Source organism: Plasmodium berghei (assembly GCF_900002375.2).
Source record: "Plasmodium berghei ANKA genome assembly, chromosome: 12".
Lineage (NCBI taxonomy): Eukaryota > Apicomplexa > Aconoidasida > Haemosporida > Plasmodiidae > Plasmodium > Plasmodium berghei.
This window is the reverse complement of record NC_036170.2, coordinates 1,607,500-1,621,192: the sequence shown is the minus strand read 5'-3', so window position 1 is coordinate 1,621,192 and position 13,693 is coordinate 1,607,500. Positions and strand designations below refer to the sequence as shown.

Sequence of the window (13,693 nt, the reverse complement as noted above, 5' to 3'; positions counted from 1 at the left end):
AAAATTAACAAATTAATTTTAAAAATAACCAATGATACATATATTTTTAGCGAAATTTTATTTTTATATTATCCTTAAATTTTGCGATATATTTTTTGTAAAAAATAAAATAAAATTACTCTCTCTTATATTATATCGCATGCATATACAATTCGTCCGTTAATGTCATAGTAATTATTTGACGGCATTAATTATGCTTATATATATGCATTATATTACTACGGAGTAATATATATGCAATGTTTTTATCCTACATTTTTATAATTTGTTCACACCCTTCCCCTTTGTTCGCGCCTTAATTTATATATATATTTAATATAAATTATAGTACATATTTTATATGCTAAAAGGTTAAAAATATCAGAAAATTATTTATTTTTTCTATACTTTGTAACAAAATATCATATGGAAAAGAATTTGTATATACACGTTTTTCTTCCCTTTTGTTTTTACGAATATATTTAAAAAATAATTTTTTTAATATAGTTACACTATATATATAGCTTTCTAATGTTTTCCCTTATGCATAATTATATAACTATTTGCAGGACATTAAAATTCCTAAAAAAATTGCATACTCTCTACATATATAAAATTTAAAATACCCTTAAAACAAAATTATTTTGAATTACAAACGAGCTTTTATATATCACATATTTTTTTTTTTTATTAAACTATACAACTTTGATGTTATTGAAGAAAATTAAAATAAAGTTTTTTTTGTAAAATTTTTTTTTTATTTTACAAATTTTTAATAATCAAAAAAATAAAATACCTCAAAATGGATGAAATGCAAAATTCTATGCTTACTCAAAATGACCAAGCATATTTTATTGGAAAAGTTTGTGCCTATCTGGACCCCCACATGACCCAGATCATTTTCGCTTGGCTCAGTGAAAATAAAGTAAAAAAAAAATAATTAAAAAAAGAAAATCGAAATAAATGAGTCTCAATCCCCTATTATATATACATGTGTTCTATATCTATAAAAATATTTATGTTCACTCTAATTCCATTTACTGGCTTTGCATATGCAAGGGATACACCAATATAACGCTCTTTAATTTTCAATGCAGGTTTTGAAACAAGATGAATTGAATAAACAAATAGCACTAATAAATGAAGGATGCGAAAAAGAAATAGTTAGTATTGAAAACGAATTCACAAATGGAAACAGAGGAGTCATATTAAACTGCTTGGATAGCTTAGAAATCGAAATTGAAGAATTTCAAGAAGCAATGAATGAATATAAAAATGACCAATTAAACAAAATAGGAGGCTCTGTTGAAAAAAAAAGTATAATGGCATTACGAGAATGGTGTAATACATATTTAATAGATAAAAATAAAACATATAAATTTTCAGATAATATTGATGATAAAATATTAAAATTAAGTAGATATTATTATCAAAAAAAAGATTATCAAAAAAGTAAACAACATTTATTATTATATATATTAAATATTTCTGAAATAATAATTAATATATCAGAGTCACCAAAAATGAGAACATGCTATTGGGGAATTATTAGTAATATTATAAATAGTTTTTTTTTAAATATAAATAACGACGAATATTTATTTACTGTTAATGATGATAATAAAACAATTATAAAAGAAGAAATCATAAATGAAATAAATGTATGTGTAGAAACTATTATAAAATTAAGTCAATTATTAAATAAAGAAAAAGTAACAAAACATGAAATCATTTTACAAAGAAGTTGGTTAATACATTGGGCACTTATTTTAATCTTTCATTTTTTTATGCATGTAATGTATGTAAAAAATATTTATCCAAAAAATAATACATTTTCAATTTTACAAGACTGGTTTATTGATGAAAAAAATTTATCAATTCTTAATTTAATATGCCCACATATAATCAGGTATTATTGTGTATATTCTATATTTTATCGCAACAGAAAAGACCATTTTGAGCTTATATTAAATACATTAAATTTATTAAAATCAAAATATACGGATTCATTTACTTCTTTATTAATTTCAATTTTCACGGATTATAATTTTAATTTGGCGCAAAAATGTATATCCGAAATTGGACAAATTTGCCAAAATGATGTTTTTTTATTTAAACTAAAACCATATATAGAAGAACAAAGTAGATTTATTATATTCGAAACTTATTGCCGTATTCATAAATCTATCAATATTGACATGCTAGCTAACCAAGTTAATTTACAAAGAGATGAAGCTGAAAAATGGATTGTTAATCTTATTAGAAATGCAAAATTAGATGCCAAAATTGATAGTGAAAAAAATTGTATTGAAATATCTACTACCCTACCAAATCTTTATCAACAAGTTATTGACAAAACACAAAATTTAACAATGCGATCCAATTTTTTAGTTCAAATGTTAAACAGATCATCATCAGATGAGCATTTCCAAAAATATATTAAGTTTAAAAATAAAAATGAAAAAAACAAAAACAAGCGAAATAAGCAATACAACAACAACTCGATGTATACAAACGCTGGAAAGGATAATGCAAAAATGGTTACTGCAAACATTTGAGTCAAACACCACGTTCCTCTATCTTTTTTGAAAAACAACCATACATTTGGAAAATAGAAAAATATAAACAATTCATCCATATACTACGTATAGAAGAAGCGTGAAATGTAAGATGACTAAAATTTCCACGCGAGCACAAATGGGAGTTCCTTTTCCCCTCTCTTTGTAATCCCTTATATGTACACGAAATAAATATTTTTGACTATTTTAGTTATTATTGGGTTTTTTTCTTTGTTGTATATTATATATGCCTTTGTAAATATTTATATTATTTTCCCCTTTATTTTTTTTTCTTTTCCTTTTTTTTAAATATCATTCACATTGCTGCATGCGCATAATACTATCCCCGAAATAAAAATTCAAAAAAATTTTTAAATAATCTAATTACAATTCAATGTAAAAGCATACATTATAAAAAGGCACTCGATTCTATATCAACTCTTTTTATAAACCTTTTGATCAACTAATCTTTTCATATTCTTATTAGAACGATTATAAATTATACTAGCTAATTCATTATTGCACACAAAAGTTTGTCCCAACACATTTAACACTTATATGTTTGTGAAAATGCATACATATATTTATTAACAGATATATGTAAGATCATCCGCATTGTAGTGGCATAGAATTTTTCATAGTGATAGACTTATCTACATTATTTAAAAATATTTATTCCCACTTTGCTAACGAGACAATTGTAATTTCTTGTGATAGTTCAATACCCATATCTCCACATTCTATTATATTAAAATATAGCCATAAAAATGTTCATACAATTTTTAGGTATAAAATATATCCCCCTAATTAGCCAATTTTATAAAGTATATAGACATATTTAAAAAGCATTTTTTTTTTAAAAAGCTATAACAAAATAAATAAAAAATGCCATTAAAATGTTCATTTATTTTATTATTTTTTCATTTTTTTTACATAATATTTTGAGGAAAATATATTTTTTAATTTAAAAAAAAATTATTATGTAAAAAACAAATTGGGGCGCGATATATATTTTTTTAAGCAGATTGATAAAAATATTACCTTCTTAATACTAAACCTTTTTGTACGTGTACATAAATTTTTAGAGTTTGTTTTAATTTTTTTGCAAAAACTTTACAGTTTATTTGGAAATATTTTCTTCATAATTTTTTTTATATTTTTATAATTATTTATCCATCCAATTATTTACCCATTTATGATACAAAATTAAACAAAAAGTAACTAAATTTACACAATTAGAAGGAAAAAAAAGGAAAACATAAATTTAGAGAAAAATTATAACAATCAGAAAAAAAATCTTTAAATATACATTCAAATATATATGTTTTATCGAATATATGACATACATGAAATAGTTTAAGATAAATATGTTTACAAATTCACATGAATAAACAATAAAAAATTATTTGCATACATAAGTACATGTATTATTTTGTAATAGAGTCCCAAATTGATACATAGTAGCAATACTATAATAATTACAATAACAAATAATTTTTATAAAATAAATAATAAATCAGTATTATATATTTATTTAGATACCCCGTCCCATAAATTTTCTCAGTTTGATTCGAACTGACACCCTCAAATATCCGGATTTGTGCTGAACAAAAATGGAAGAATGAAGGGAGGAAATGAAAAAGCAATCAAAATAAAAAAAGAAACCAAAAATAGAAAAATAGAAATAACAAAATTAGTATAGTATATATCTACCAAATTTAGTATATAAATACAAGTGTCTTCGACATACTTTGAAATATCACCATAATATTTATACTTATATATATATATACATACACATATATGCTTAATACCTTCATAAGCTACTTCACCAATTTACACACTCTTAAATTTCTTTATATTTATTAACATTATCTGTAATTAATTTTTCAAAAAATGTCGGATTTAAGATATTTCCAAACCACAAAAAAAGGCGAAATACATGAGCTCAAAGAAGAGCTACATTCAAGCCATAAAGAAAAAAAAAAAGAAGCTATCAAAAAAATAATTGCTGCAATGACAGTAGGTAAAGATGTATCCATGCTTTTTTCAGATGTTGTTAATTGCATGCAAACATCAAATATTGAGTTAAAAAAATTAGTATATTTATATGTAATCAATTATGCTAAAGTACAACCAGAATTAGCAATTCTAGCAGTTAATACATTTAGAAAAGACTCATCTGATCCTAACCCACTCATTAGAGCATTAGCAATTAGAACGATGGGATGTATAAGATTAGAACAAATCACAGAATATTTAATTGAACCTTTACGACGATGTTTAAAAGATGAAGATCCATATGTTAGAAAAACTGCAGTTATATGTATTGCAAAACTATATGATATATCACCAAAATTAGTAGAAGAAGAGGGATTCATAGATACGCTACTTAACATCTTAGATGACAACAATGCAATGGTAGTAGCTAATGCAATAATATCTCTAACTGATATATGCGAAAATTCAAATAAAAATATATTAAAAGATATTATAAATAAAGATGAAAATAATGTTAATAAATTATTAAATGCTATCAATGAATGTGTTGAATGGGGTCAAGTTTTTATTTTAGATGCTTTAGTTTTATATGAACCCAAAAATAGTAAAGATGCAGAAAGGGCTCTAGAAAGAATATTACCTAGATTATCACATGCAAACTCAGCAGTTGTTCTATCTTCAATCAAAGTTATATTATCACTATTAGATAAAATAAATGATAAAGAATTTGTAAAAAATGTTCATAAAAAATTAAGCCCATCTTTAGTTACTTTATTATCATCTGAACCAGAAATACAATATATAGCATTAAGAAATATTAATTTTATTACTCAAAAATTTCCTCATATGCTTTCAGATAAAATAAATATGTTCTTTTGCAAATATAATGAGCCAGCTTATGTTAAAATGGAAAAGTTAGATATTATTATTCGATTAGTTACAGATAAAAATGTTGATTTAGTTTTATATGAACTTAAAGAATATTCAACAGAAGTAGATGTAGAATTTGTTAAAAAAAGTGTAAGAGCAATAGGAAATTGTGCAATCAAATTACCACAATCCAGTGAAAAATGTATAAATATTCTTCTTGATCTTATTGATACTAAAATTAGTTATATAACACAAGAATGTGTTATTGTAATTAAAGATATATTTAGAAAATATCCAAACAAATATGAAAGTATTATAACCATATTATGTGAAAATCTAGAATTATTAGATGATTCAAATGCAAAAGCATCTCTTATTTGGATTATAGGCGAATATATTGAACGTATAGATAATGCTCATGAATTGATAGAATCATTTTTAGAAAATTTTTTAGATGAGCCATATAATGTTCAATTACAAATATTAACTTCTAGTGTTAAATTATTCTTAAAATCATCCAAAAACACTAAAGATATAATTACTAAAGTTTTAAAAATGTCAACAGAAGAAAGTGATAATCCAGATTTAAGAGATAGAGCATATATATATTGGAGACTATTATCTAAAGATGTTGAAGCAGCAAAAAAAATTATTTTGACTGAAAAACCACCAATACATGAAGACAATGTTATAACAGATACTAAATTTTTAAATAAACTTATCAAAAATATTTCTATGCTTTCATCAATATATCATAAACTACCAGAAACTTTTATTGTTAAACGAAATAACAATGATAATGATGATAATTCTATTTATGATGAAAATTATGAAACAAATGATGAAAATTTAGATTCTTTTGATAATTTTAATATAGCAAAAATTAAAAAAAAAATGGAAAAACATAAACATGATACTAGTTCAAGCCCTAATAGAAAATCAAACCATTCTAGATCTTCTAGTCCATCTTATAATAACTCATCAGCATCAGATGATTATAAAGATGATGCATATGATAATAAACAAAATATTGATTTGATAGAACTTAACGAAGATGGAAATACTAATAATAATATTGACGATTCTAAACAAAAAAAAACTCCTCCCCCAGTCAAGCTAACACAAGTTTTGTCTCCTGAAGATGCTGGTGTCAAAGGTCAACGTGGTCTTTCTATAATGGCTTCCATAAATCGCCTAGATGGTATATATTTTTCTTAATCTCTTTGAAATATTAATAATTTTTTTTGCCTTTTTATTTAATATACATTTGTTGATTCTTCTTTTTAGGAAAAATATGCTTAAAAATCGCTGTATCCAATGAGACACCAAACCCTCTCATCGTTTCTGGAGTTCAAATAAACAAAAATTCGTAATATAATCAAACTTATCAAATACACAAATACAAACAATACATGTTTATTTCATTATGGATATATAATTTCGCTTTACTTGTTCCTATTACTGACGCTATGTCATTCGTTGCCCAATTTTACCATTTTTATCAATTTCGTTTATCCTTGTAGATTTGGCTTATCTTCGCCTAACCCAATTGACAACTATAACATTTTCATGGAAGAGACAAAAGGTGATTATATGTGTTTATATGAAAACGATTCTACATTATATACAGACATGGCTTATTAATATTTGTTTTTTTTCGTGTTTTTTTTCGTGTTTTTTTTCAGAAATACTAGTGTTACTAGCCCCTAATATTTTGAACTCCAACACACCTCCCACATTTCCATTGTTTTTACAAGTAATGAAAAAAACAGCTAGAAACACAAACAATTTATGGATATAATATATTATAAATATTTTTTTTTGTAGGTTGCTATAAGAACTAATATTGACATATTTTATTTTAATGTACCATATGATATTTTCATCGTTTTTGTCGAAAATTTTAATATGGAAAAAGATATTTTTAAGAAAAAATGGAAACTTATTGAAGATTCGAAAGAGGTATTTATATATGAATGTAGACTTTATCTTTTTCTTCACTTTTGTTTCTAATCATGTTTGCACTTTTGTTTTTCATCATGTTTACAGAGCATTTTGATGGCCACAAGTCCCATCGTAATAACATCAGATATATTAATAAAGAGGATGAAAATTTTCAATATTAATTTAATAGCGCGAAGGGCATCAAATAATATGGTAAAGGAAAATTATTTATACAAACCTTCAGAATATTCTATGCATTTTTATTTCATAAAATATTATTCACATTTCTTTGTAAACATAATATCATTTACGATATTTACAGGAAATGTATTATTTTGCATGCCTAACAACGAATAATTTAGTCATATTAAGCGAAGTGATAATTCAGGAGGAAACAAGAGCTGTTAAGTTATGTGTTCGAACAGATTCAATATCAGTTGTAAGTGAATAATATATAAAGGCGATATTCGTATTTTTATAATGTATTGGGTCAACACATGTGCTTAAAACATAATGCACTTCTTTGCTCACTTTTTATTTTTATTTTTCACTTTTCAGATTCCCCTCTACAAGATGCTGTTTATTAAAGCCTTTTCCCTCACAGTATCACACTCTTAATTTTTTTTGTTTTTTTTTTGAGAATAAAAGATTGACAGGTGTGTTATTAAAATTTTATGGCCTGATATTAGAATGAAATTATTTTACCCACCGAACAATATATATATATATATATATATATATATATATATATATAAATATTTTAACACATTGATATGAGTACATACTTTTATATATTAAAGCTTTTTTCCAGTATGCATTATTATGTATACATATTTTTTTATTATTCATTCCATTGTTATATTATTTTTTTTTCAATATTATCTGATATTTTATACATTTTTTAAAATTCCTTAGACACTATTCACTTATGCCGTATAAAATATAAGTATTTTTTGTTTTCATAAAAATCATGATAAACTTTTTCCCTTAAAAGGGAAGAAATAAAAATAAAATAAAATAAAATAAAATAAATAAATAAATAAATAAATAAATAAATAATGGTTAGCAATATCACACCACCAAATTAAAAAATAATTATAACAAAATTGTTTGCTCTTTTTATAGTATTTAAAAATGTATATAAATAGGCTTAGTATGCTATATGGAAATCTATGAAAAAATTCGTTTTGCATATTTATATTCCCTAAACACTCCAAAAAAATAATATAAATATGCCTCCCTTTCTATTTGGGAAACTATGAGTAATGTATATGTTGGGCTTACATATATATACTATTAAAAATATTTCTTAATTTTTTAAGAAAAATGTACCATATATAATATGCAGTTTTATTGGCTAAAAAAGAAAAAAAACAAATAAATAATAAATTAACAAATCAGTGAACAAACAAACAAACAAATAAAAAATGCGGAACAGCATTATACACATAAATATTTCCCTTAACAATTCATGAATAATTTTCGTCCTTTATTGAATATATAGGAAAGAGTAACGTTATAATTAAAAAAAAAACACATTTAAAAAATAAAAAAATATTTTATTGACTAGCTTGGATTAGTGCAAATTTAAATAGAAGAAAAAAAAAAAAAAAAAAAAAAATATTTTTACCATATTTGGCTTATAACTGTTATACTTAATAATTAAAGATTATACCATAGCATAATATAATTTCATACTTTCATCATTTTCAATTGCAATAAAATGGAAAACAGTCACTTAAATAAGCTAAATTTTGATTTCCAAATAAAGGATGTTACTAATATCAGGGATATAAACCTACAAGGAAAAGAAAATAATATTGAAAATTTTCATGACAAAATATTATATAATGAAGAAAAAAATTATTTAAAAAGAACTGGATTGATATATGGTACACAAGAGGTTTTTAAAAATGTTATGGATAGAGAAATCGTAGGCATGTCAAGAAGATTGCCAGGAATAAAAAGTAGTTTGTTATCCCTTGATGTTATGAGAAATTCCATTGATAAAATTGAATCATATGAATATATGGAAAAATTAAATAACGAACCTGATGAACCTATCTCAGAGCTTATAGAAAGGAAAATGAATATATGAGAAACGAACAAATCCAAGTGGATATAAACAAATAATATATTCATTATTTTCATATATTCACACATTTCAAGGGTAATACATATAGCATAGTCAAATCAAATAACCATGATTTCATATTTATATTTTTATCCATTTTTTGTTTTTCTTTTATATTACGTTATATGCTATACACAGTTTTTATACAATTTTTCGCCCGTTTCCAAGCAGGTTGCACTCCAAACACTGCTAACTATGTAAAACATTTTTTTTTATTTCATAATTTTACAATTTTCAAAGTTTTAATATTTTTAAAAAAATCACTGAAAATGTAAATGAAACGGCGTAATAGTTACACAAAAAAAATTATAAAAAAGCTATATTAAAAAAATGGTAGATAAAATAAATGAATACATATATTTTCTACCAATCTCCAGTATAACCATTCATATTGTTAAATTTATTATTTCCTGATAATATATCCTTTTGTCGGGAACTTTTTTGTTTAGTAGTTTGTGTTTCTAGTTTTGAACATTGAGTTATTCTATGTCCTAGGCCACCACAATAAGAACATCCTTTCACACCTCCAATTTCTTGTAAATTAATTCCTTTACTATCAAGCATTTCTAAGAATGGTGGAATTTTCTGCTTAGCCTCAATTAACAATGCTTTTAAATCTAATAATATAGCTTCTTCTTGATTTTTATTTATAAATGTAGTAGCTATTCCTGTTTTCCCACATCGACCTGTTCTACCAATTCTATGTACATAATTTTCAATATCTTTTGGCATATCATAATTTATGACATGCTCAATAGATGGAAAATCTAATCCCTTAGATGCAACATCTGTTCCAACTAAAACATCTTTTTCTCCATTCCTAAATAAATTAATGGCTTCTAGTCTTTCGGTTTGCCCTAAACTTCCATGTATAGCTATAGCATTTATACCCTTTAACAATAAATATTCATGTACATCATCAACATCTTTTTTATTTTCACAAAAAATTAAAACAGGCGGCCCTGTTTTTTGTAAAACTTGTAATAAATATGATAATTTAAATTCTTCTTTAACATATTCTACTTCTTGTATAACATCTAAATTAGCAGCACCTGCTCGTCCCACGTTTATTATTATTGGATTGACTAATGTTGATTTTGCAAACTCTTGAATTTTTCTAGGCATAGTAGCACTAAATAATAATGTTTGTCTTTGGCTTGAAAAATTATCTAATACATTTCTTATTTCTTCTTCAAAACCCAAGTCAATCAATCTATCTGCTTCATCAAAACATAAATATCTACACTGTTCTAAAGTCATTCTTTTTTTATTTAACATATCATTTAATCGACCCGGCGTTGCTACTAACATATGCACACCCTTTTTAATTTCTTTTCCTTGTTCATATGTACTAACACCCCCGATCACACATAGTGACTTTAACATAGGAAATTTATCTTTATATAAATATTCACAAAAATATTTTATTATATTATGTGTTTGTGATGCTAATTCCCTCGACGGGCATATAATTAAACCCAATGGTCCTTCACCTTCTTCTATTGGGCATCTTAATTCAGCTTCTAAACAAGTCATAATTAACGGTAAAACAAAAACTATAGTTTTACCACTTCCTGTAAAAGCTATCCCTATAATATCTCGGCCTATCAATATAGATGGTAATCCTTGCATTTGTATTTGTGTTGGTTTATTTATTTTTTTTTTTTTTAAACCTTTTAATATTGCTTTTGGAAATTTCATATCTTTAAAATTTTTAATAGGAGGGGGGACATCATTACCACTAATATCAATGTAAAATACTTTTCTTATTTTATCCACATATTCTTTAGGCATTTTTTTATATTTACTAGGTAATGTCCATATTGTTTTAAAACTATTTTTATATACAATTCCTTTTGATCTTTCTTTTACAGACTGTAATGGAGCATTTAATGCCTTTGATATTTGAGCTAATATATGTTCTTCTTTTTTACGAATTTCATCTATTTCATCAATTTTTGTATTTTTTTCTTTTTCTTTTTTTATCTTATAGTATGTTTCAAGTAAACTTTTGTTCATATCTATTTTCATTTCCCCATTGTCTTGCTCTTCTTTTTCATCATTTTTTTCATTTTTTATATTTTTACTTATTTCATCATTTTCATTTCCTTGCTCTTTTTCATCACCTTTATTTTTATCATTTAAAAAACTACTTACTAATTGATTCATAAATTTTTGTTTCCTCACATTTATTGGCTCATACACAAAATCACTTCCACTATCTTCTTCTTCTCCAGTCCTTTCTTCATTTATCTTTTCCATTTTGTTCTATTCCCTTGTGACAATTATTATTATTATTATTTTTTTTTTTCTAAAAAGAACGCATTTTATTCAAAATACCCTTTTTCGTATATACCCTGTTTCATACGGCTCGATAAAAAATATACTTATAAAAGGGACGCTACTAAAATGGCTATATAATATAATAATAAAAATAAAATTACCCAAATTTAATGAACTCTCATAATCTTACTATTTAAAAAAACATATTACATGAAGTTCATTACTAAAAATTAATGTATGCGGATTTTTTTGAAATAAATAGCTAAAACATTATATATATTTTTAAAATATATCCTTGAAATATTTAAATATTAAAGACTAAAACATGTAGAAAATTCAAAAAGCTTTTCATAAAGCTATATTTACCTATAAAATATTAATGTATACAAGATTTCGTATTTCATTTATTTATTTTTTTTTATAAAAAATTAAATTATTAGCATAATAACTTTATTGTAAGCACGGGTGCCCGAGTGGTTAAGGGGGTGGACTTAAGATCCTCTGGTCACTAGACCGCGTGGGTTCGAACCCCACCTCGTGCAATTTATTAACATATATTTATTTTTATTTACATATAATCCAATGATTATATAATTAATGTCTTTTTTTTAACTTTTTTTATTCATTTTCTTTAATAAAAAAAATATTATTATGCTTTAAATATTAACATTATTTTTATTTTTGTAACAACCTTCTATATTTTATAAACCATTCTATTTTTTTGTATATTTTATTATTTTCAAGCTAGCCGTTTTATAAATATTATATTAAATAAATATTGGTTTAATTACGATATATATTTACTAAATATTTATACATATAATATACTTTTTTCACCTTTTTAAGTACTTGTTTATTGGAAACGCAATTTACTATGAACTTCAAATCCTTTGGTATCCTCACTATATATTTGTAAAAAGATAAGACTTTTATTTTTATAATACAAAGCTAAAATAAATATATTTGTTTCTTTGGCTATCTAATAATGTTGTAATAAGAAAATTACAGCAAAAAAGGCATTAAATAATTTGTATTGTATTTATAAAAATGCTGAAATTATGTAAATTCAAATTACATTAATATAAAATACATTTATTATTGTTTCACCTTTTAAAAAACAATAAAATTTATTTGCTATTTATAATTTTATTTTTACATAATAAATAAAATAAAAATATTTAAGTATGATTTTTGTCCTAAATTATAAAAATATGATAAAATAATAATATATATATAATACCATCTAAATGTGTATACATAACAATCCCCATAACCTCCCATAAATATCCCGTGATTTGTCAAAGTTTATAATTTTTTTTTTAATAATTATATATCTAAGAACAAAAAAATATTATATTTTTAAAAAGTGTATTAAAAAAATTATAATAAAAAAAATAGAGATTTAAAAAAAAAAAAGTGTTATTCCCACGCCGGGACTCGAACCCGGGTCGTTCGGGTGAAAGCCGAATATCCTAACCGTCTAGACTACGTGGGATACATTTATTTATTGATAATTGAATTTAATATTATTATTTTGTTTATAATAAATTAGTAACTATATATATAATAACAATAACCGTGTATAATAATTTATTTTATGCATACTAACAATTTTTTATTTTTATATTTATTATATATTTAAAAAAAACAAAAAAACAATTGAGCTTTATAAATATTTTAAAATTATTTTCACTTAAGGAAAATGGGAAACCTATATAATAATAGGTTGGAATGGTAGCGATGACAAGAAAATTGGAGATATACTTGAATTATTTTATATTTTTTTATATATTTTTTTCGTTTTTTATTATTTATTTAAAATGAAATATTATAGTATGTCATGTTAAAAATAAATACAAATGCCACAATGATAAAATAGTAAAAAAAAAACAGTATTGGTAGTAGAACTTTTCTTGTGTTTTCT

At 23.7% G+C, this 13,693-nt stretch overlaps 4 protein-coding genes and 2 non-coding genes across 6 annotated transcripts; 4 read left to right on the top strand and 2 right to left on the bottom strand.

Annotated features, from left to right (window-relative positions):
- Nucleotides 1–781: 781 nt before the first annotated feature.
- On the top strand, nt 782–2,537 carry PBANKA_1242800 (eukaryotic translation initiation factor 3 subunit E, putative; the record flags this gene model as incomplete). The annotated part of the gene is made up of 2 exons (XM_034566513.1): nt 782–904; nt 1,077–2,537. The coding sequence occupies 2 exons, from the start codon at nt 782–784 to the stop codon at nt 2,535–2,537; spliced, it is 1,584 nt and encodes a 527-aa protein (XP_034423102.1).
- A 1,896-nt stretch (nt 2,538–4,433) lies between these two features.
- Nucleotides 4,434–7,970, top strand: PBANKA_1242700 (AP-1 complex subunit beta, putative; the record flags this gene model as incomplete). The annotated part of the gene is made up of 8 exons (XM_034566512.1): nt 4,434–6,609; nt 6,696–6,777; nt 6,932–6,993; nt 7,094–7,164; nt 7,236–7,370; nt 7,458–7,565; nt 7,675–7,791; nt 7,911–7,970. 8 exons carry the CDS (start codon nt 4,434–4,436, stop codon nt 7,968–7,970), a joined length of 2,811 nt encoding a protein of 936 aa, XP_034423101.1.
- Nucleotides 7,971–9,075: 1,105 nt separating this feature from the next.
- Nucleotides 9,076–9,450, top strand: PBANKA_1242600 (proteasome maturation factor UMP1, putative; the record flags this gene model as incomplete). Its single annotated transcript, XM_034566511.1, has 1 exon — nt 9,076–9,450. The coding sequence occupies one exon, from the start codon at nt 9,076–9,078 to the stop codon at nt 9,448–9,450; it is 375 nt and encodes a 124-aa protein (XP_034423100.1).
- A 399-nt stretch (nt 9,451–9,849) lies between these two features.
- On the bottom strand, nt 9,850–11,748 carry PBANKA_1242500 (ATP-dependent RNA helicase DDX41, putative; the record flags this gene model as incomplete). Its single annotated transcript, XM_034566510.1, has 1 exon — nt 9,850–11,748. One exon carries the CDS (start codon nt 11,746–11,748, stop codon nt 9,850–9,852), a length of 1,899 nt encoding a protein of 632 aa, XP_034423099.1.
- A 480-nt stretch (nt 11,749–12,228) lies between these two features.
- PBANKA_1242441 lies at nt 12,229–12,311 on the top strand. The gene has a single exon. It is a non-coding gene; the product is annotated as a tRNA-Leu (tRNA).
- An 880-nt stretch (nt 12,312–13,191) lies between these two features.
- Nucleotides 13,192–13,264, bottom strand: PBANKA_1242421. The gene has a single exon. It is a non-coding gene; the product is annotated as a tRNA-Glu (tRNA).
- Between the last annotated feature and the right edge of the window lie 429 nt (nt 13,265–13,693).